Consider the following 22,973-nt stretch of genomic DNA (forward strand, 5'->3'; position numbering starts at 1 on the left):
TGTTTGATGAGGGCCTTTAAATATGGGTTGGTTGTGTTACGTGCATAACCATAATTGATCATGAAATAGGTTTTCCATAGTTTTCCCTAAACTTGTGCATAACCATAATTGATCATGAAATAGGTTTTCCATAGTTTTCCCTAAACTTATGATAAGTACGCACATGTTAATTTTGAAAGGAACAAGGTTATGGATTGTAATATTCAATTCTAGAGCATGGGATAACTATTAAGTGTGTTATCATTTGATCACTTCACATAAAGTGGCCTAGGGTTTATGTCTATATAATAATGCTAGCTACCTTCTTTTTCAAGGGGCTTGACTTATGTTCAGACTATGACAGTGTGGTTGTGGTTCTTGTTAGCTAAGCATATGTGATCCTCACAAGACCCAAGGTACGACTTGCATCAAGCCTTGATAGTAGGAGACATCGAGGAGGTTTAGGTTCGTCTCACGCCATTACTAGGGGGTGGTCGGGTAGTTTGCCACCTCTCTTTCCTTTCTTTGGTCTACATTTCCTTATGTTTTGCTTAATTAACTAGTTAGACTCTTAATAATTAGTATCAAAGCACATTAATTTTTTTTCATATTTTCATTTGTTTTTTTGTGATCCTTGGAGCAACAATCGAGGTGTGACCTCTCGATCCAGGAACAAGTGGAGCATAAAATTGCGGTATCTATAAAAAATAAATCCTCTTGTCTTTCTCATCATATGTTCTTTATGATTGTGTGTTACAACTTACAACTATGCCGCATAGTTTATGTGTGTTTGAGTGCTCTAATTTGTATTCCGTGTGGGATTACCTATACATTGGTGTGTGTGTGGTTGCGTTTTTGTATCCGTATTTTTTATCTCCTTGGACAATTTGTTTGGTTTTTCGCACCAAGCTAAGTTTGATGAGAATTACCTCGCTAAAATAGGTGATATATATACATATCTACTCATGTAGGTACATGGGTGTGCTTTTTTCTAGTTGATAGCGATGAGTACATGTATAGATCTTCCTAATGCACAATAGTGTTTTCTCTTAGTGGGGTATGATCTATATAAATGTCTATCCATAGCTCCCACTAGTGTTTTCTCTTAGTGGGAGTTAGATGGAACGATGCACTAGAGTCCACTACCCAAGAGCACTCAGCATTTGCAAGGTTCACACTAGCTTGTTCACAAATAAATAACATCTCTTCTTCACTGGTTGCAATGGTTGAGGTGTTTTTATCATCAGAATATTTTCTGGGTTCGACCTCATCAACCATGCCTTCGTCCTTCCTAAGGTGTCGACAATTCTTTTGGAAGTGACCAGGCTTCCCACGATAGAAGCCTGTAGGTCTTCCTCTAGATTTCGACCTATCATAAGACTTATCTCTATTTTCAAGACTTCTGTGTTTGCTTCTTCCTCTACTAAGTTCTTGTGTCACATTGGCTTCTGATTATATCCTTCCTTTCTATAGGCTCATACAGATATTTGACTATTAAAAGATCTTCCATTTTGATCTTCTAATCTGAGTAGCTTTGTGAGTTCAAGACAAACATCCCCGGAAAACCACTCACACTCCCTTCCATCTAGAACCTAGGCTCTGATACCAATTTGATAGATTTTGTACTCAGACGTAAAACCACAGATATATTGAGACACAAGTAAACGAAACAAGCAACACACGGTTTATGTGGAAAACCCTAATTCCAAGGAAAACCCACAGTGTACAAAGATTTTCACTATGAGATAAAGAAAATATAAGCTTAGAATGATAGAACCTGATTGAGATTGAGTATGGAGGTACTCCAAGGTTGTTGTTTGAAACCACAGTTTCAGTCAGGGATTCCAAACCCTAACTCGTTGGTGTTTGTTTACCTCTTTCGAAGCTTTTAGAGCTTCTCTGTTCTATCTCTCTTCTCTTCTCTGTTTCACCCCTCTTTTCTTCTTTTTCTTCAGAAGCTGTAGAGCTATGTCTCTCAGACAACCACCACCGTGTCAACACTTTGTTCTTCTTCCCTACGCTACGTTCTCTTTCACGCGCTCACTGGCAACGTTCACTCTCACACTTCTCTCACTGTTATATTCTCAGTTCGTTTGTTCTTCTCCCACATACATATGCAAGTAATACCACTATGTCTATATATACTAACCTAACTCTCTCTCTCTCTCTCTCTCTCACACACACACACACACACACATATATGTATATATATATTCATCCATTTGGCCGAGTCTTGTTTTCGGCTTTCCGGCCGATTTCGGCCAGCTGAGTCTAGTTTCAGCTTTCCGACTCCCCCATAAGGAGGGACAATCTTACATAACAATCAGGGCTGAAACCCAATATCGACAAGAAAATCGACGAGACCCTCAATTCCAAGGAGGATCCCGATTTAAACGAAACCCTAATTGTTGTAGAGTTGAATTCCTATTTCAAAAGATTCAATAGACCCGACCACATTACTACAATTGAGGAGACCCTAATCAGACTTTTCAATTGCCGAGAGTAAATTCGGAACGATTAGAACCCATTATGTAAATAATACTAGTATGCAGGACAGATGTTTCTTGCATCAACACAGAAGGACACAAAAGAGTACAAGAAGAAGATGATGAGGCCATCAGAGTCTGATATGTATATTAAGAGGAATCAGAGGAGAAAGAAGGACACTGATGCGAACTCTTTCTATCTCCACTAATCTTCTTTGGTGCCAGCCATGGGTCTGTCTCTGTTATATTGCCATCGCCAATGATCAGGGAAATCAGACCACTCCCTCGTACGTGGCCTTCAGAGATATATATATACACACAGACACAAACAGAGATATTAGACATAAGAGTTTGAAGAAAGATAGAGAAACAGGTAAAATAGTAGATAATACTAGAGAAACAAAGAAACCGAGAAGTACTAGACAAAGTGAAGTTAGAATAAATATATAGCGAGACAACGAGAAGAAAGAAAGTAACATATTGTGGTGTGCACGCGTTCCTTTGTGTCACCCTTTTTTTAACATGCATGTGGCTATGCTAAGCCAACCCACCCTTTTAGCACGCATATAGCTAAGCCAACCCAAATGGGTACCTTTGTGTATCCACTTTAAATCGAGCAAGACGTAAGACATTAAGTGGGTTGGTTTTAATCTCTTTATGTGCATTCCACATATTGGTGGAGAAGCGGGGTAGAACTTTAGCTGCTAACACCTCATTCATGGCGTCCCAACTGCCTCCCGTCGCCTTTGAAGCCGAGACCCCTATGTAGTCAACAGTTCTCGTAGGCTCTTGAGCAGCCAACCCCCTTCCAAATGGAGTAGCTCCTGCAGGTCTTCTCCAATGCCATACTTCAAATTAGTCACACGAATCAAGCTATGCTCTCCTTCCTCTTCGCTAACATTGAACAACCTCAAGAATGGTCAGATTCGAAGGCCCGCCCGAAGTCCTTCTCCAGCTTTCCCTCTAAGGATGTATTAGCTTGATTGGACCACTTTGAGATGATCTCTAGTTACCACTAATGGTCCGATGTACGCAAAGCTTTGGAAGCTCGCACCCTGTTCGAAAATGTCGTCACCACCTAGTACGTACAACAAGCAAGCGAAGTGACCGAGAACTAGGTAATCCTCCAAGATCTGCTCGTGCAAAACTTTGCCCATCAAAATTCCGCTTAGACGTCGTTACAACAGATCCAAACATTGCAATAACAATCACATGAACTAGTTGGCCAATTTGGTGTTCGCCTAAATCAACTCTTTGTTCACGCCAATCCTACTATGCCTGAGCATGCCAAGCTTTTATTCTTATGGCCCCGTTTATGCCATGACATCACCCGCCGCGCCCGAGGACCAAGGTACCAAGACATTTAACGAAGCCATCCTCATCGCCCAATGCATCGAAGCTTGTACGCTATCCGACTCCCAACCACGTTTACAGGTCGCTCGCCGCAACTTCCCAATCACGATGCCCAAGGGTCCCCAAAGTGCTTCTACTACAACAATTATGGACACGTTCAACCTCACTGTCGGAAATTGAAACAACAGTCTCACAAGCAACAAGCCCAGATAACCATACGCACACCTTCTCTCCTTCTCTCATACACACACACACACACCTCTAATCTACTTCCGCATCACATAATCATACACTTGATTATTTACATATCCATGATCATGAACCGTAGTAATAACTACTTTTAACAACTTGTTTGGTTCAATTTTGTTTGTTCTCTTATACGAACGTTCGTTGGTCACCAAACCTTTTGGAATGTAAAGCTTTGAATATACCTAGTTGCAATTTATAGCTAAATAAATATAATTGTATCATCTCAAGGTGCGCACCGCCGAGAGCATGTTTGATCAACGGAGTTCTTCCTCTGCATCAATGTTGTGAGCAAAGGATTTAGACCATTGTATACCCTATTGTAGCAAATTGGGGCAAGCTTGGTTGGCAATCACTCGTGAGCCATTAGTTATCAACCCTAAACTCACAAACTCTCGCTCTCACTGTCTTGCATTAACCCCTCGATTAAGACTAAGTCCGTCCCAAGAAGAGCTTAGAAAGTAAACATGTACATAGATATGTAAAGACAAACACTATGTACTAATGCTGAACTTTCACGATTAACATAAGATTCACAATACACATATAAAAAGGAGGAGCTATTAAGGTATAACTATTTAGTCCTTAACCTTAAGATTAAGAAAGGGGATGAGAGAGCTCAATCTTAAGTTGTAAGGAGAGAAAAAACTCTAGGGGGAAGAAGAGCTACCAAACTCACCACAAATGACGTTTATAGCTTTTACAAGGAAGTTTGGCCTGTTTCAGAGTTATGCCTACGTTGATGCCAATGCCTTCATGAATCATGTTATGTACATGAAGTACTTAACAATTATCCATTTATACAAGAAGCCTCGACAAAGTATTAGCCTTAGGGTAGTTATGGACGTCATGTTATACATCATTTGCTATCATTGTTTTCTTGATCCACCTATTTCGTTAAAGAAGATTCTCTAATAATATGTTTCTAGAAATGCCTAGAAGCATATTGTTAGAGAATCATGATCGTTTTCAAGGTTGAGCACATCCTTAATTGATCCTGGTGAACAATTGTCTTTAGGTACTTTCATTATTCTCATTGACCTTGAAGGGTTCATTAACTTTAATCAAGGCGAATCTCTCATCACTTTCCCACAACCCCACTTTCATGATTTTGGATATTCTCATTTCAATCACTATTAACAGAGGAATCATGTTCAATAGTATAGTTAACCTTGAAAAAATGAGCTACGAGATCATAGTGCTTGGGCCATTAATAAAGTTTCAAAATAAATGTTTGCATGCTGTAAATTGTGTTAAATTCCCCCGTGTGTGTATAAATATATATGTATATATGTGTGTGTGTGTGTGTGTGTATACATACATACATACATACATACATACATACATACATACTTGTTAGCGTGTTCAACAATAATTACATTATGAAGCATTATGTAAAACCATTTGCTTTAGACATTATATGAGAAACTTATACCTCCAACTAAGTAGTGCTCCTTAATACATGAACTCTCTTTAAATACATAAGTGTATATATAATTAATGTTATAAAAAATTGGTCTTTGGTTTAATTAAACAGAAGCTCTTTTTTAATTATAATCGTCATATTCATTAAAAATGTGCTTGCAAATTGTGATGTTATGAGAACACTAATCAACATCAACTTGCATGAAACAAACAAACAAACAAATGTATAAAAATCACTAAGATTGTATAAAGAAAGTACATTAACATATGTACGGACAATTTTACAAGACTTCACATATACTCAAAGGGAGGGGAAAATGTCGAAAATAGTAAGAAATTTGATGGATCTCCATACATAGTTGTAAATATCTCGGATTTTCATGGTTCACTAGTCATACTATACACGGAAGGGAGGAATAACCAACAATTTGCTTTGGCCTAGGTACTGTACAATTCTAAACATTTTTATGGTTAAATATAGGGAGAGCCCTTCAAAATTCTGGTTAATATAAAAAACTACCCGTTTAAATGTTTGAAATATCAATTCTAACCCCAAGGGAAAAGAGTATTCGAGACAACATGCATTGAGTGTCAATTTGGTTGATAAATTAGCTTCGGTAACCAGATATGGTCCCCTAAATGGCATCAAGAGTTGGCAAATGAATTGGTTTCTAAAGAGTGAAAAGTACGTCGTACACTATTGTTTGCCATTCATTTAATGAATGCTAGTAATGTCTAGGTGATCATAATGCCAACTTCACAACAAGGATGCCAAGTTGTACCACTTTTTGTTTTCCACATGTATGTTTTAAATGGCTCCATCACATGCCTATGTCATGAAATCCTAGACCATAAAGTTTTGAGGTCAACATCAAGTGTATGGACCCATACTTTAACACATTACAAACTCAAGTAGGGCTTTTGCATGTGGTTCTAGAGCCCAATACATCGTAAATTCTGGAACATCCGATTATCGCATATACGTGGTCTAGGTCCACATGATGATCTGTTTTTGTATGTTATGCACGTAGTAAAGTACACTTTGTTAAAGAAAGGCAAGCAAGTTGCGAGTAAAATAGCTTAGTCTTTCCAAAATAGAACGTTTTCATTAATGAAGAAAAGTAACAAGAGAGCAAAGAAAGTGCAAATATAATTAATACTTAGTCGTCCATCATGACAAACCTCTCAAGCATGCCATCGATATGTAGGCATTTATCGAGTAAAAAAAGCATAATATGAGAATGGCTACGAAAGTTCTCATTCAAGGGTGTAAAAGATCCGCCCACTCCCCCCTCCTTTTTTACAAAAGCAAAGGAAAGAAAGTGAACAAGAGTTGGCATGGTAAATATGACACGGATAGTGGGGAGGTATGTGTGTCTCGAGCACGTAATGTTGTGTCCATGCCAGCTGTTTTAATACATACATGATTCGGGCAGATCGAGGAACTCACACAGTGAATCCATGTGTGCATGCGATCCTTTACACGGGAGATGTGATGCATACATCGTGCCTCACATGACCGAGGCAAATAAGAGGCGGCATTCAATCCGTTAGCCTCTAGTGAAAGGGACCACCCAGGGCAAGGGGGGGGGGGGGCAAGAGGCGGGGCTAAGGAAGGTGCTCTAACGGGGCGGAAAGGAAGGGAAGAAAAGGCCGTGCAAAAGAAACACCGAAGAATTGGGCGGCTTCGGGTGCGAGCCGAGCCGAGCCGAGCCACGTGATGCTCGAGTTGCTAGGGGTTTCCACTGAAAAGAGAGTAAGAATGGCCCCAAAAAACTCCTCTAAAAAACAAAGAGGAAGTAAGAATGCCCCCCCCCCCCCCCCCCCCCCCCCCCCTTCCCCTACACAAAAAACAGAGTAGGCCAAAAACAGAGTAAAAATTGAAGAAAAACAGAGGAACAGAGTATGTATGTACATAGTAGAGCCCACAGAGAGCTATGAACAGAGACAGAGACAGAGAGAGAGAGAGAGAGAGAGAGAGAGAGAGAAATGAATTCAATTCAATTCAATTCAATTGACTTCGTCTCCTCATGGAAACTCTGAGAGATTGAGAGACTGAGAGACAGAGACAGAGAGACAGAGACAGAGAGACAGAGACTGAGAGAGAGAGACAGATTATCTTGGTCTCCGCCTCCGCCATGGCTATGGAGATGGGTTGGATGGATTGGGCCTCCGCCTGGGCTCATATCACCTCTCAGACGCTTCTGCAGAGAGCCCTGACATGGCACCTCCCTCCACGCATCGCCCTCCCTTCCTCCTCCTCCATCGCTGGCCTCACCTTCATCATCACTGGCTCCACCAGCGGAATCGGCCTCGAAACAGCACGGTAACCATGTCAATATGCTCGCATCTGACCTCCATCTTGCGCCATTCTCCTTCTCCTTCTCCTTCTTTATAGTACAGTATGCACATCACGATCTTGATCTCCAAGTCCTTTCGAGTCCTGATAGAACTTTGTCTCTTAGACACCTCCATTCCCTCACACCTGCACTCGGGCCGATTATTCTGGCTTCATTTTCCAATTTTGTTTCTTCTCCTTCTTCTTCAACTTGAGCTATTTTTTCCCAACCTTTCTTTAATCTTGTCTCTTCCAAGAAAAAGATGGCAGTCTTTCCTCAAAGCTTGGGGGTCTTTAGTGTCTCTTAAATCATTCTGATTTCGATTTTGGTATCATTGCTTGGAGAGAAACACCAGCACTATCGATTTCTTTTGCATTGTATACCTCGGACTCATATAGCCCAGTTTCTTGGCTACATCCATTCTGCATACTGTGCTTTGTACTTCACATCAGAATTAGGCCGCATTGCATTGCGATTCTCAAGGAGTTTAAACAGTATGGAAAGAAGAAAAAGAGACGTTTGACTCTGAAAGTTAGACTGCAAAAAAAATAAAAACTGTTAATTTGAGCAAGCAGTAGTTCGTTCTCCTTACTTGATCAATGCTTATTTACATAATAGTTCTTTTTTTTTTGTTTGAATCTGGATAGAGAAGATTAGCCTTTCAAATTCAGAAACATGTGACTACATTGTTCTAACTAGTTCATCTTTGTTTGGGTTAGACAACTGGCTGAGGCAGGCGCTAATGTTGTGCTAGCATGTCGCAACATTGCAATGGCACAAAGGTTAATACATGAATGGGAAGCGGACCTTTCTCGACAATTGTCCGTGGAGGTTAGTGACATGCCTTTTTTAATGTTCCTGTACATATTTGTTTGATGCTGTGTTAATCGTGTTCTATTACAAATGGGTCATATTTCACCCCCAAGGGTTATAAAAAAGTCCCTCCCTCCATCTCCTCGATCCATCAATCCATCGACCCATCGATCCATCTATCTATGTATAATGTGCACAGTCAATTGAAATGCTTATCTGTAAAATTGGTGAGCATGCAGAGAGAGTCACTTCTAAACTCCGCAGGTAATACGTATATGTTTTATAGTAATTTTTATGCATGAGTATGTCCAACATGTGGTTTAAGTGCACCTCCCCTAAGTGGATCGTATTGATATTGCGTGTCAATTTTTGGTCCCATATGCTTTACACCCAGTTTGTGGAAGTAAAATGGACTTTTATTCTGTGTTTGCCAAGCAAGCCTCTAGCCAAAAAACGTTTAAAAGTTGAGAACTTGCTGCATTGTGAAATATTTGCAATTCGTTGTGATTGAACTAAGTTCCAATAACACCTGCATGTTCTCTTCATCAACCCTAGATGACAATTCACATAAGTTTCCCCTTATCAAGAGTTCTTTGTACATGTGAACCACAAGCTCTAATGCAACACATCAGCATTAGAATCTTATTCCGGACTATCTGTGATATTTCGGTATTTGACATGATTAGAAAACGAGTAACACTTTACCTCAAACCTGATAGGCATGTTACACATTGTACCAGAAAAGCTAGGTAACCCCATCAAGTGACAACAATGTCCAAATGCATCTTGTTGTAAGGTCTTAGTCAAGGCATCTACAAGATTTTCTTAGGTAATGAACTTCTCAACACAAATGCACTCAGTGACTAGGTAATCTTGAATGAAGTTTTAACGCACCTCAAAATGCTTGGTCTTTGCATGATAGAATGAGTTCTCTTTGCCAAGGCTGACACAAAGTAACTTAGGTACATGCTGAGGTATGCCCATCTCAGATGCTTGTCTAGAAATCTACAATGTTTCCGTACATGCCTCACTAGTAGCCACATACTTTGCTTCTGTGTGAATGATGATACATTCTTGAAGATGAGATCTCCAAGCAATAGCACCTAAAGTGAAAGGTATACCCTGAAGTAGACTTTCTGTTTTCTAAACATCAAACATAGGGCGAGTCCCTGTATCCAGTAATTAATGCATCACTTCCTACCACCCAAACATAGATACTTATCCTTAATGCCACTTAGATATCTCAATATCATCTCGACCAGTTCCCAATGCTTCCTGCCCAGGATTTGACATGTGTATACAACAACTCCATCTGAAATGCAATGTCCAGTCTAGTAGCAACAATAGCCTACATAACACTACCAACAACAGACTGATAAGGAATCTTGGTCATGGATTTCTTTTCATAATCAAAATTGGGAGTGTCATTCGTACTTAGCCTTACATATGCTAGCAAGGGAGTAATCAATACCTTTATAGTCTGCATATTAACCAGTGGAGTACTATGGATATGTACTCGGACTGAGACAAATGTGCATCCCTTACTCCTATCATGAGTAACGCACATACCAAAAATATATCTTTCATCTCCCAAATCTTTCATATAGTATCAAACATATGAAGTTGCCATCTTAACATCTCTTGGTGTAAAGACAATGATTCTCATTGCTCCTGGAATAATTATTGTAACAATAATCAATGTAAGCTTATAACTAGTCCTCCCAAACCACGCAAAACCAAGTGACAATGTCTCAGTGGTTAGTATTCTGCAAATTAAGCCATTACCTTTGAGAACAGAACCTGGATGGGGGATCTCCTCTAGAGGTGGTTTTTTTTTGCTGTTGAGTAGTTTCTACCGCACTCGTTTTTCCTGCTTAGCTCTAATACCAGTGAAGGGTTCAGTGCTGTAAACCTTTTGAACCTCTGGGTACATGCATGCACAGGTGAGAAGCGATAGAGAAGAGCAGGAGGAGGAGAATCCCTAGCATGCAGGTTTCACAATGGCAATCTCAACTCACAATTTGCTGCTGACCAGGCCACTATTTATATTAACCATAAAAGTTGAACACGATGTGTTCAATGGTCGTTTGGCCTTTCATACAGACATCATATATAACCTTACCTATAAAAGTCAGAGTGCTATAACCCATCATATTCAGAAATTGAAGGACTCCTTTGGGAGAAGAGTAGACCCAGTGTAGGTATCAAACCCAAAAGAAGGAGAAAGGATCAGGGTAGGGCCAGAGGGTGAAGGGTTATGTCATGCTATTGAATAAGTGGTGTCTGGAGTTTTCGCAAAATTACGTTTTATGATTACCATGTATGAAATTGAGTAGCATTGTGATGGAGGATGTCGGATATGGCATATTTTAAAGGTGATGGAGCTGAATCTGCTATCATTGTCATCAGTGAAGACATTTGCAGCTGCATGGGAGGCCCGACAGGCTCCTCTTCATGTTCTGATCAACAATGCAGGAATATTTTCCATGTCTGGTAACGTTTCTTTATTTTCCCCAAATGTATAGATTTGTTGAGTAGTTATCCTGATTTTTGTGATACGAAATTGTATGTTTAGCTCCCCAGAGGTTTTCAGAAGATGGATACGAGGAGCATATGCAAGTTAATCATTTGGCACCTGCGCTCTTGACAATGTTGCTTCTGCCATCATTACATCGAGGTGCTCCATCGCGGGTTATAAATCTAAACTCAGATGTAAGTGTGGAAATTTCCTTTGAAAATTTACTCGTCATTTTGGATTTAGGAAGTGAACAAGAAGCACCTTTTCAATGCTGTTTTCTTTTCTTGTACGTTTGGAAATAGTGTGGCATCATTTTATAATGTTTTAGCATAAGACTTTTGGAATTGTGTACCATGATCATACAAAGTCCCTATCAGGATTCCTGTCAAGATGGATTCTGATCATCAAGGGTTATGCCTCATGATGTGAGGATGGCTGAAATTGCAGTAGTACTTTCACAAGAAAGTTTTTGTTTCATTTCATATTATAAACACAATTCTGTTTTGTAAATTAAAATGAAAACCTAAATATTACCTGTGGTTATATGTGTGTATATGTGTGTGTGTGTGTGTTTGTGTGTACATACACACAGACACACATATATTTACACATGTAATCTCTCTCTCTATATATATATGTACACATGCATGTAGAAGTGGGGCTTGATTTAGGTATTTTTTTAGTCTCTGAATTTTGAAGGTAATGAGAACAGAAATATGTACACCTAAGTTGTGCGAATGATTAAATATTCTAAACCCAGAGATTCATGTGCTGGCACTGCGGTTGTAATTGATGATATGTACAATGGACGATATATCGGACTATATGTGCAAGAATATGTGATTCAAATGTTTTATATATTGACCTAGAGCATGTCACCTGTTGTAGGACAATGTCCATTCAGTACTAAATTGATACCTTACTAGAAAAACCAGCCCAGTATGATATAGAATGGAACAAACTCAACAACCCCAAATCGTTTGTGATAGGAATTCCTTTTGAATCACTTCTTTCATTATTCTCTGGCATAGCTAGAACCTTGGAAATTGCAGAAAGTGCTATATTATCATAGGGGATGTTGTCACAGATAATGATCTTACTCGTTGTTGGCTTGAAGGTGGTGGAATTGCTGCAAAATTTAATTCTCTGTTCATATGGTGCAGTCACAACAATGCATGAGGGATTGGAAATTAGTAGAGGGGTGCTAAATCACACAACTAATTATCAGTTCTTGCTAGCAAGAAATACAAGTCACTTCCCCAGTCAAGTGTTTGGTTAAAAATCCGTAAGAGATCTTGGAGATTGTAGACTATATATGGATATCACTAAGTCTGAATTGAAATTATATTGTTTAAGCAGTCACCTGTGCATGGAAGAGACCAAATTACTTTGTTTGGAATTAGGTTTTGTGCTGTCTGATGATATTGCATTTTTATCTCCGATTTATATGTGCAGATGCAGTGTTTTGGCATTGTTGACCCCAATGATTTGCATTTTACAACTGGAAGCAGAAAATATAGTAACTTTGCTGCATACTCTGGAAGCAAAGCTGCTCAGGTAGGAACACTATGATTGGAAATATAGAAGTTAGCTGTCAAGTGTGGAAGAAACTAAGATTCGGTTACGTTCTATATTTTATTTTACTATATATGGCAGATATTTTTTAGCAGTTTTCTACAGAATAAGCTACCAAATGACTCTACTGGCATATATATAATATGTGTCAACCCAGGGATTGTGAAAACAAATGTGGTATGCCTCTTATTTGAACTTTATTAACGTATGCACACTCATTATTTCTTTGGTTGCATATAAAAAATTTCATTGCAATTCCCAGATGTAATAAACTTCCTTAATTCCAGGTGAGGACCCTGCCTAAATTTATTCAAGCAGCATATCATTTGCTCGCCTTTTTCTCACTGAGCCCACTTGAAGGTATAGATCATATATATGGAAAGATAACCGCTAACTTGTGTGGTGTTTACCCATATTTTGGGGTTTTCCTTTGCGTACATTGCTGTTCAAACTTTCACCCTCATGCCTATATTTTATATATTATCATTTTGTTTTTGTGGCATTTCATTTAGGAGCAAGGAGTGTCCTATATTGTGCCACAGATCCACACGTGTTGAAATATGCAAATAGCTTAAGAGAGAAAGGATGGCCACTATGTGCTTATTATTCATCAGACTGCAAGCCAATGGCTAGCGTTAGGAAAGTCAAGGATGTGAGGTATATGGCATCTAGAGTGTGGGAGAAGACACTTGAGGCCATTAGTCTTAAAAGCGAGCTTGTAGAAAAAATCATTGATGGAACTAATAAAATGACAATGTAGAAGAAATACAGCATTGCTTTCATTGATTGATCTATTATTTATATCAACTTTTACCACAAGCATATTGCTTGAAATGATTAGTGATACTATTGCATGAACAATAGTAGAATTTTTGTTCTCATTATGTAGAGGATGAATGCAAAAGTATATATTAGTCCAAGTGTATCGAATACTAGAGTGATATGATAATGATGAAATTTTGCATACAATTGTTTGAATTCAGGCATTTCACTTGGCTTGACTTAAGACTATTCAATATATGCTCAAAAAAGCCTGTATAAACTTTTTGCATGTTCTCCTATATGCATAATAAATCTTATTAGAAATGTAGAACACTGTTTTGTGAGGTTTTGCATGAAATGAAAATTCGGTTGAAATTTGTCGTTGTACTGGATACGATAGGTTCAAGTTATTTTCAAGGAGCCTTAATGACGTTAAGTTGATTTCTTATACGGTGGAACATTGTTCATATATTGGAAGATCAAAGCTTCTTAACATAATCCGCACATTATGTTAATATTGGTGAAATACACTTTGCAAAAAAACATAGGAAATTCATCAATGGTATTTTCAAGTAGCCTTAATGATGTTAAGTTGATTTATTATATAGTGAAACATTGTAGAAATATTGGAAGATCAAAACTTCTTAATATAATCCTTGCTTTATGCCGATATTGGCAAAATACTCTTTGCAAAAAACCATGGGAAATTTATCAATCAATTCATCATTAGCGATGTTTAATATGTCTTTTATAAAAATTTGGTAATTGTTTTTTACCAATTGTTGGTATTTCACCACATATGGCATCTCTGTTTTTGGGTAGAAGTTTTTGGAAATGATTCAAAGTGCAAGCTTGGTCATATTGTACAACACACATAACATGTGTGATAACAAGCCTACTTGCCACCCAAAGGTAAGATGTCATTGATTATGACTTAATAAGTGATTTAATAGGTGAAGGACACACTAAGAGACATTGGGAAGAAAACAATGGAGATTGGGATTTAAAGCTATCATGAAAAGACCAAGATATATGTTGATTTTGTTGAATCTTTTTTTTTTTTCCAAAATGAAGCTACTTTCCCATTAGTTAGGTAGGATTATTACAAAGAGATTGTACAAGGAGGCTTAAACAGAGATTGGGGAATCCCCCTCCGATCAAGTTCAAGAAATTGAGACTAGTTACATCGCCTTTCGAACTTGACTACTTAGTGTAAGTACCTAAAGCTAAAATAGTGCCCTGTAATGATGGCTAGTACGGAACAACTCTTGGGGTCAACAACAGAGGGAGGGTGGTAAGTGAGCCGGAAACAACCAGCGTGGGGGCTGGTAGTTCCACCTCGGGCCACTTCCTCCTTGTGTCACCATAGGTGTGTTCCGCCATTTCTGCCAAAAGCGTAAACGAGCAGTACCCACGTCAGAGGAATGGCTGCAAACCTTGTCCAATTGCCCTCGTAGGCAGCTAATAAGCACAAACCATATGTCCATGATCACTTCCTCCGGGGGTCGCACCAGATCCTGGAAGACCTTTAGGCAACGCGCTTTCCATACATACCATAGGGTGAAGCCTGCGATCAACATCCAAATGTCCGGGAACCTAGGGGATGCGGACTGCAAGCCTCTCTCAAATCGAATCTTGGCGATTTTTCCTCTTATACATACATAGCACCAACTATCCGCATTGAAGGCGTCCATCCACCTATCACCAGAGTGATCAAGCCATGCCGCAACACTCCACGATGTTGTTCCCTCCACTTCACATGCCGCAAGGAGGCGAGTCAATCTATCCCATACCTTTTGAGCATGAGGGCAATCCCACAGACAATGCCTCAGAGTCTCAATAGGTGAATGGCAAAGTGGGCAGCCTAACGGGCCGCCACATTTACCCAGCTATTCGCCAATGGGAACCACATTATGACCGATTTGCCACCAAAAAAACTTTATCTTTTCTGGCATGTGGAGACGCCAAAGACCCTTCCAAAAGGTAATGAGCACCTCATCAGGGATGCCCAATGTACACCAGCCATTGCGTAAGGGGTCGTCTAGATGTAATTGAAAAGCCCGACCCAGTTTAGTGTTGTACTCGAAGAAATGGCGAAATCTGCCATCATGTTTCCACCTGAAATCCCCTAGGTCCCATTCTAGTTCGACGAGGGGACGACAACCATATACCCATAACTTTGATTGAATCAAATGCATATCCATAATTAATTCTTGTTTTTCAATTTTGATAATTAAATGGACTCCATCTATGTCCATCACCCCAACTCTTAGAATATGCATACAATATTGAAATTTGATAGTTAGTCTTTTGTGAATCAACCAAGGTATAAGTAATTAGATGGTAGAGTACGAAACATATACGAAGTAGATGTTAGTCGAATTGAGCATTGTCTTGAGGCATGTTACTTTTTTCAACGAATTGTTTAAAGACTAAAGAGCAAAGTTGATGTCATATCACCGGGGTTGTAGATGACACCATTTATGAAACTGTCTCCACTTAATAATGTGTGCAAAAGTTATGATAATGAATTTATTCATTTGCCTAATGGTTTCTAGTGTCTACTTCAAATTCGGTGTCCGTAAAGTCAAATGACACTACTAGCCAACTTCCAAGGAGCAAATTTGAGGTTGTAAAACTTGAGCTTTATCCTGTAAAGATGATTATACTAGAAGCGCATTTGACGTGGCAAAACTATGGAACACAATGACGCACCATTGTTGAAGTTAAACATTACACCGAAATGCCACAAATGCCCGTTCTTTTGAGTGCATTCACTTTAAGACATGCACTATGGCATCAAGGATGCTTCTTTAAGTATTTGTTATCAGCTCGGTTCGGTTCAAGCATTGTACCTAAAACGGTTCGGTTCGGTTCGGTTAGAGCATTGCCAAACCGAGATCGAACTGTGTAAGGAGACCCAAGCTTGAACTTAGTTGAAGCGAACCGCCAAACCATTTAGAAACGGTTTACGGCTCAATTCTACTCTACTCTACTCTGCTCTACTCATCATATACAAACATATGTATAAGAGGAGAGCCTAAACACTCCCTCTCCTCTTCTCTGAAGAAGAAGAAGAAGAAGAAGAAGAAGAAGAATCCTACCCTTTTCAATACTCTGCGTGTGTGTTCTCTTTTCAATATCATGGAATTTGTTAGTCCCGAAGGCCTTCGTCTCGATGGTCGCCGTCCAGCAGAGGTTTAGTCTCTTCTTCTTCTTCTTTCTTCTTGCAATTTGCTTTGGTTTTTTTGTTTTTACAGTTTTGCTTTGGTGTTGTTTCTGTTTTGCTTTGCTTTGCCTTCCCCCCTCCCCTACTCTTTTGTTTCGTTTGCTTCCCTCACATTGCAATTTGAGAGAGAGAGAGAGAGAGTGAGAGAGAGTTGTTCTGGCATATTTCAGATGCGACAGATGCGTGCGAAGCTTGGCGTGATAGACCAAGCCAATGGGTAAGACGTTCCTTGCCTCATACTTACAACCCCGAAATTGGTTTCATTGAAACCAGCAAAAAGTGTTTCTGCTACTGAAGATGGATAGATTAGATTAATTTTATTAATGTCCTTAAATGCCAAATATAACCTATGGAGCCAAAAAAGAGGCATATCAAAGCTGATCCATGTGATCAGTAGGTGAATATGAATAACTAATGAGAAAAATAAAGAGTGTAAGGGGACATGTGCATTGTTGCATACATATTGTGGTATATGTGGATAGGTTTGGTCGCAATGCACACCGTGTGCTAAAAGCAACAATGCTGCATCATATATACAATGCTTATCTGAATAATATGGGTGAGCAATGAGAAAAATGAGAGGGATTCATATGTGCATAGGTTTGGTCACAATGCACACTGTATACAAAAACAATACGGTGTTTATCTGAATATTATGGACGTGATTAATGGGAGGAATTCTCTATGATTCTATGTACTGATGAATAGGTCATGTTTGTTCAGTGGAAAAAGAAGCTTTATGTTTTGAATGGAAAACCTTGTGAACAGTTTGTTCATGTTTCTTCAGTGGAAAAAGAAGCTTCATGTTTTTGAACGGAAAACCTTATGGACATCCTAAGGCTATTAACTGTCTCAATTCAAACGTCAACTCAAAATAAAGTTTTCATCTCATCAATTATGGGTTGTTTGGTAACCATGATTTTGTTGATTCTTCAATGCGGTAATATTTTTCAAGCAGTTCTGCCACATTTGAGATGGGAAACACTAAAGTGATAGCAGCAGTATATGGACCTCATGAGGTATGCCTGTCTAGTTTATCATGCCATGTGCAATAAAATTGTATGATATGATTTCTAAGATTTATCCTTTTCTACATGATAGGAAGAACAGCTAGTGGTAACATATTAAATTAAGTAGAGACTGCACTTAGCAAAGAAGATTGAGAGTCATTGATATTGCAGCACCACTGTAATAATTGTTTTGATGATAATAGGTACAAAACCGGAGTCAGCAGCTCAATGATCAAGCTTTGGTAGTTCTTCCTGGACTCAGTTCCGTTTTTCTTATTTAAGACCCACTTCTCAATGTGGAATATTTTAGTCATGGGAATAAAGACTACATGCATGATTCCATTTAATTTTAAATCATGAACAGGTTAAATGTGAGTATAGTATGGCAAATTTCAGCACAGGGGATCGTAGAAGAAAGCAAAAAGGAGATAGGTATAACTATAACGGTTTACCTTTTTCATGAATTGTATCTAAAACTATTTGGTTTCCTAAATATCTTTTAACCATGTAGACGTTCAGTTGAGATTTCACTTGTTATCCGGCAAAGCATGGAGGCTGCTATCTTGACAAACCTTCTTCCGCGTACACAGGCAAATCCGTGTTTGTCTTATAGCTTGATAACTATTGCAAACCATTTCTGAAATCTTTTCCGTTTAAATAGACTAAACTTGGTATTATTTTGATGTTTTGCAGATAGATATTTTTGTTCATGTACTTCAAGCTGATGGAGGTAAACATTCTGTGTGTTATATTTTCTATAGGATAATCATATTATGTACTTATAATCGTTAGTGTTTGGTCCAAGTGTTTTGGAATCTGTGAGGATTTTTGGAAGGATTTAACATCCTATTCGGTTTCTGAGTCTAGTAGGAGCTGTTTTCATTTCCTTTCAAGAACACACATACTCTTTGACATGCGATGGAAAATTAGTTCCATCGCGTGCACTTGCTAATATATGATTATTCTCTGCTCACATTGTTCCCCAAATTAGTTCCATTGCGTGCACTTTGAAAATAGTTGTTTAATATCAAAATGAATGCTTGTAGAATGATAACTGCAGGTACACGTTCTGCTTGCATTAATGCTGCATCCCTAGCACTGGCAGATGCGGGGATTCCGATGCGGGATATTGTAACATCTTGTGCAGCTGGCTATCTGAATAACACTCCATTGCTTGGTATATTTAGATGTTTGCACAAGTAGAGCCATATGCTTGAAATTTTAAACTTTGCCATCTGTTGTAGGGTAGATTTCCTACACTAGTATTGTGCACATTTAATCATGTTTTTCTCCTGATGCTCAGATCTCAACTATTTAGAGGATAGTGGTGGTGGCCCAGATGTTACTGTTGCTCTACTTCCAAAGATGGATAAAGTTACTCTCTTGCAAGTAAGCTGTGGTTACGGTTTCTGCTGTACTCATAATTTTTAACAATTCCTTTTAATAACTTGATATGCATTGTCACAAAATGCAGATGGATGCAAAGTTATCCATGGAGATGTTTGAAAGGGTTTTTGAATTAGGAAGTAGAGGTTGCATGGCTGTGGCAAACTACATGCAAGAGGTACAAGTTTTCTATTTTTTCTGTAGGTTTGATCTGCTTGAGGATGGCCCATTGATGCACTGCATTATCTAGTATTATTTTTAAGGATCATGCTTTCTGTACATGAAGTGGTTCTGACTCTGTCGGGCCCATGGGCCCGGTTTGGTTTCAGTTGGGTTGGTTTCTTTGCCTTGAAACCAAACCGAATCGAACCAAACCATTTATATAAAACAAAAACCAAACTAAACCATTTAAACCAAAACCACTTAAGTGAAACAATTAAAAAAACTAAATAAACAAACATACATTAAATAAAATAAGCATTTAAGTTCATTTATTAGATCAATAGAAAAGCATTAATTATATTATTAAGTTAAATTAATGAAAACAATAAAAAAACATTTATTAAACCAATAGAAAAGCATTAATTATATGATTAAGTTAAATTAATGAAAACAATAAAAAAACATTTATTAAACCATTAAGGAAAAAAAAAGTCAACCAAAAACCAATAAACCTTTACACCAAACCGCTTAAACCTATAAACCGATAAACCCGAGTTTTAGAACCAACCTAAACAAAATCTGAACTGTTTATTAATAATCCAAACCAAACCAAACCATTAATTTTTTTGGAACCGATAAACCGTTAAACCATGGCTTAACAACCGGTTCGGTTTGATCCAAAACCGAGCCCATAGCAGTCTCTGGGCTCTTGTGATGTTGTTTGGATATTTGTCATGAACTGATTTGTATATATTTGTCTCTTCTACTCAAAACCCTTATGCACTAGTGAGAAAATCATGAAATCTTGTGATATCCTATTTCCTTTTGTGGTCACATATGTACATATTACATGAAGGGTGCATGATAACATTAAGACAGATCATTCAAAATGGAAATCTAAGCCATGGTTTGCTTATGGCACAATTTAAGTTTTCTATCTTGTTTTAGGAATTTGGTGGTGTTTAGGAAGCCTACATTGTTGTAATTGTGATCTCTTAGTAGCCCAGAACGTTTATTATATTTAAAAAATGACCCTTCTTGATTCAAAGACAAATAAGGGTGTGGAACATGTTTGGATAATGATTCAGAAGGTTGCGTAATGAATTGTAGATGGTGACATAACTTGTAAAGAGTTTTCTAGTTAAACACACTTGTATTGAAGAATTCTGTGAATTGTTCATTGCTGAATCTTAACAACTTTCTGTTTCATGGTGTAATTCTAAAAATGTTTTTTGATTAAGACTGATAAATAATGCTCCTGCATTCATTGGAGATTGCTATTTGTTTAGTCCTGTATTTTCATATTGATCAATCATTGTGCAGCAATCTATGATTGCGTCATAGCATGAGCACTGGAAAAGGATTTCTTCATTTCGAAAATTAGGAAACAATTGGGGATCTTTGATCTTGGTTTTAGATGTATGTACATAAATATATTCAAAATCCTCCAAGATTACATAGAAAGTATGTTGAAGTTTAATTGCTTCACGATGTGTATCATTTAACTTACACTCAGAAAGGAAATGAAGAAGATAAGTCAAAGAATTGCATGCCTTTCAAGTTACATAGATACAATTAGGAAATTTGGAGTTGCGAGTGGAGGGTAATCTGCAAAAATCAGAGATGTTGATGGAAACTAGGCCTTGCGGAAATCAGAGAATCTGTTCAAATCAATAAGTCCATGTTAAAAAAGCATTAAGTATTGTGTATGGAATTTAGGTTTTTCAGCCAGGTAACCTGGAAAATAATTAAACAAAAACTTTTATTGATGTATCCAGCTTTGAGGCTTTTGGTGATGTCTTTATCGTAGGTATTGATGCAGAACACTAAAGAATTGGCGTATGCTAGGGGTGTAGTGAAAATTTGATGAATGCCCAGTTTTTTTTGACATCAGGTAAAAATAATATTTGTTAGTTGAATAGTAATCAGCTAAGATATGGGTTTATTTGTAATTAGCTGAGATATATGGTAAATTAATCCTTAATTTGATTAGTTATCAGGAAATATATGATTTATTAATCTTTGATGTAAATTATGTAGTGAAGTTCACAGCTCCACTCAGATGAAGGTTCTGCAAGACTAGGAAATGAGAAATCTTTTTGGGGTACAAATCCTAAGAAGATTATTTAAGATGACAACAAACAAGGTTGTTCAATGGATCTCCAACCTAGGTTTCTGAAACTCAACGAAACAGTGAGAGATTGTCGATGTTGTAATGTTCCATTGAAATCTATTCATTAGTTTGTGGTTTTTGTGATTCCCGAGTCAAAGATGTAGCTAAAGTAATAGATGGTACCTGGTACATCTATAAACCTTGTTACAGATGTCGAAGCTTGTTTATGCCACAAATGTTATCCTAATACTTGGTGTTTTTTCATTATTTTCAGTTTCTTCTTTTACAGAATGTATAATATGTTGTTTATGCCATAGTGGCATGCGATCAAGAATTGATGGAAGCTACATATTTTCACATGCATGAAAGCTTTCTGGTGAAATTATGGTTCATCTACCTAATTTCTTTCATCTGGTTGAAACTTCAGAATTTCTTATATCTTTATAATTTCAACTATGAAAAGTCATTAGAAGGGAGGGCTGACAATATATAACACACCTGTGTGGGGCCAAAGGTATAGCCATTATCTGAATCTTGAATTAGGGATACATAAAACAGCCTTCAATAGGTTGTGTGAATGGTTTTTAATAAGATCAACAAATTTGTAGTATTGCTAACCTAAATTTTTGTCCGACTTATTATGTATATTTTCTTGAGGTCCATAAGTCTAATCCAGAGAAATCACAATACCAATGTCACAAAATTGGGAGCACATTATTTAGGAGCTGGATTTTATTTGTGATTTTGCAATATGACCAACTCCATCGTCCAAAGTCATAGAAGTTTAAGGTCCAGCTCTCAGAAAAGGATTAAGAGTTCCCAGATGTCTTCTATAAGGGAAGCCCTAGATTTGATGTGAATCACCATGGGTGTGTTTGTTCCAGTGTTCCAATTAAGATCTGGTCTTATGCCGATAAAGTTATGCTTTTGATGGGTTGGCCTACATGGAATCATATGTTTCACAAGAAAAGGCATGACAAATAGGTCAATACTCGTCTCACTAATGGCTTTTGACTAATACCCTATCATGGGATCATGTTGCCAAACTTGTTCACCACGCCAAAAGGGTTATGGTTGGTGATGCCAGATGACCATGGCTAGGTAAGTCCATGTATTTAACAGACAAGAAGATATTTAGAGTTAGACTAGGGTAGTTAAAGAGATTTTGGATCCTTGTCACTAACTATTCGGGATTTTGTTGATTCCTTGCAATTAATGGCATAATGCGGAGGCACACGTTGTATCGTTCATGCTCATTGCGTCGATGTTTTTATATAGTGAAGCAATAGCTTCACAACAACGCTTGGTAAGCATACCTTGTACTTTTGGCCTATAGTATTTTTACCCCTTTTAGGAGTTATTTCTCTATCAACTCAGATTTGTTTCTCTTCTTACACATTTAGAGCTCGTAGGCTTACTATTTAAACCCCTTTGAGGAGTTATTTTTCTATTGACTCACCTTTGTTTCTCTCTTCTTACACATGTAGAGCTCTTAGGCCTATAAATTTCCTCCCATAGATCCCATGGTATCCTAAAACTAGATTAACAAGGCAAGATATGCGGAAACTTATAAGGTT

The 22,973-nt window shown here is 38.0% G+C and overlaps 2 protein-coding genes across 2 annotated transcripts; both read left to right on the forward strand.

Annotated features, from left to right (window-relative positions):
• The first annotated feature begins 7,580 nt into the window (after positions 1–7,580).
• LOC147860936 (dehydrogenase/reductase SDR family member FEY-like) lies at positions 7,581–13,654 on the forward strand. Its single transcript, XM_087323776.1, has 8 exons — positions 7,581–7,815; positions 8,548–8,659; positions 11,017–11,134; positions 11,217–11,353; positions 12,615–12,716; positions 12,816–12,911; positions 13,022–13,094; positions 13,247–13,654. The coding sequence occupies exons 1-8, from the start codon at positions 7,628–7,630 to the stop codon at positions 13,492–13,494; spliced, it is 1,074 nt and encodes a 357-aa protein (XP_087179902.1). The 5' UTR covers positions 7,581–7,627; the 3' UTR covers positions 13,495–13,654.
• A 2,911-nt stretch (positions 13,655–16,565) lies between these two features.
• On the forward strand, positions 16,566–21,617 carry RRP41 (3'-5'-exoribonuclease family protein). Its single transcript, XM_087324024.1, has 12 exons — positions 16,566–16,694; positions 16,896–16,942; positions 17,684–17,744; positions 17,939–17,977; positions 18,100–18,167; positions 18,247–18,325; positions 18,429–18,465; positions 18,796–18,912; positions 19,039–19,124; positions 19,210–19,299; positions 21,094–21,177; positions 21,324–21,617. Exons 1-11 carry the CDS (start codon positions 16,641–16,643, stop codon positions 21,148–21,150), a joined length of 735 nt encoding a protein of 244 aa, XP_087180150.1. The 5' UTR covers positions 16,566–16,640; the 3' UTR covers positions 21,151–21,177; positions 21,324–21,617.
• The last annotated feature ends 1,356 nt before the right edge of the window (positions 21,618–22,973 follow it).

Source organism: Azolla caroliniana, unplaced genomic scaffold (assembly GCF_043228905.1).
Source record: "Azolla caroliniana isolate FFs.n. ecotype wild unplaced genomic scaffold, voAzoCaro1.0.p SCAF_8, whole genome shotgun sequence".
Classification (NCBI taxonomy): Eukaryota; Viridiplantae; Streptophyta; class Polypodiopsida; order Salviniales; family Salviniaceae; genus Azolla; species Azolla caroliniana.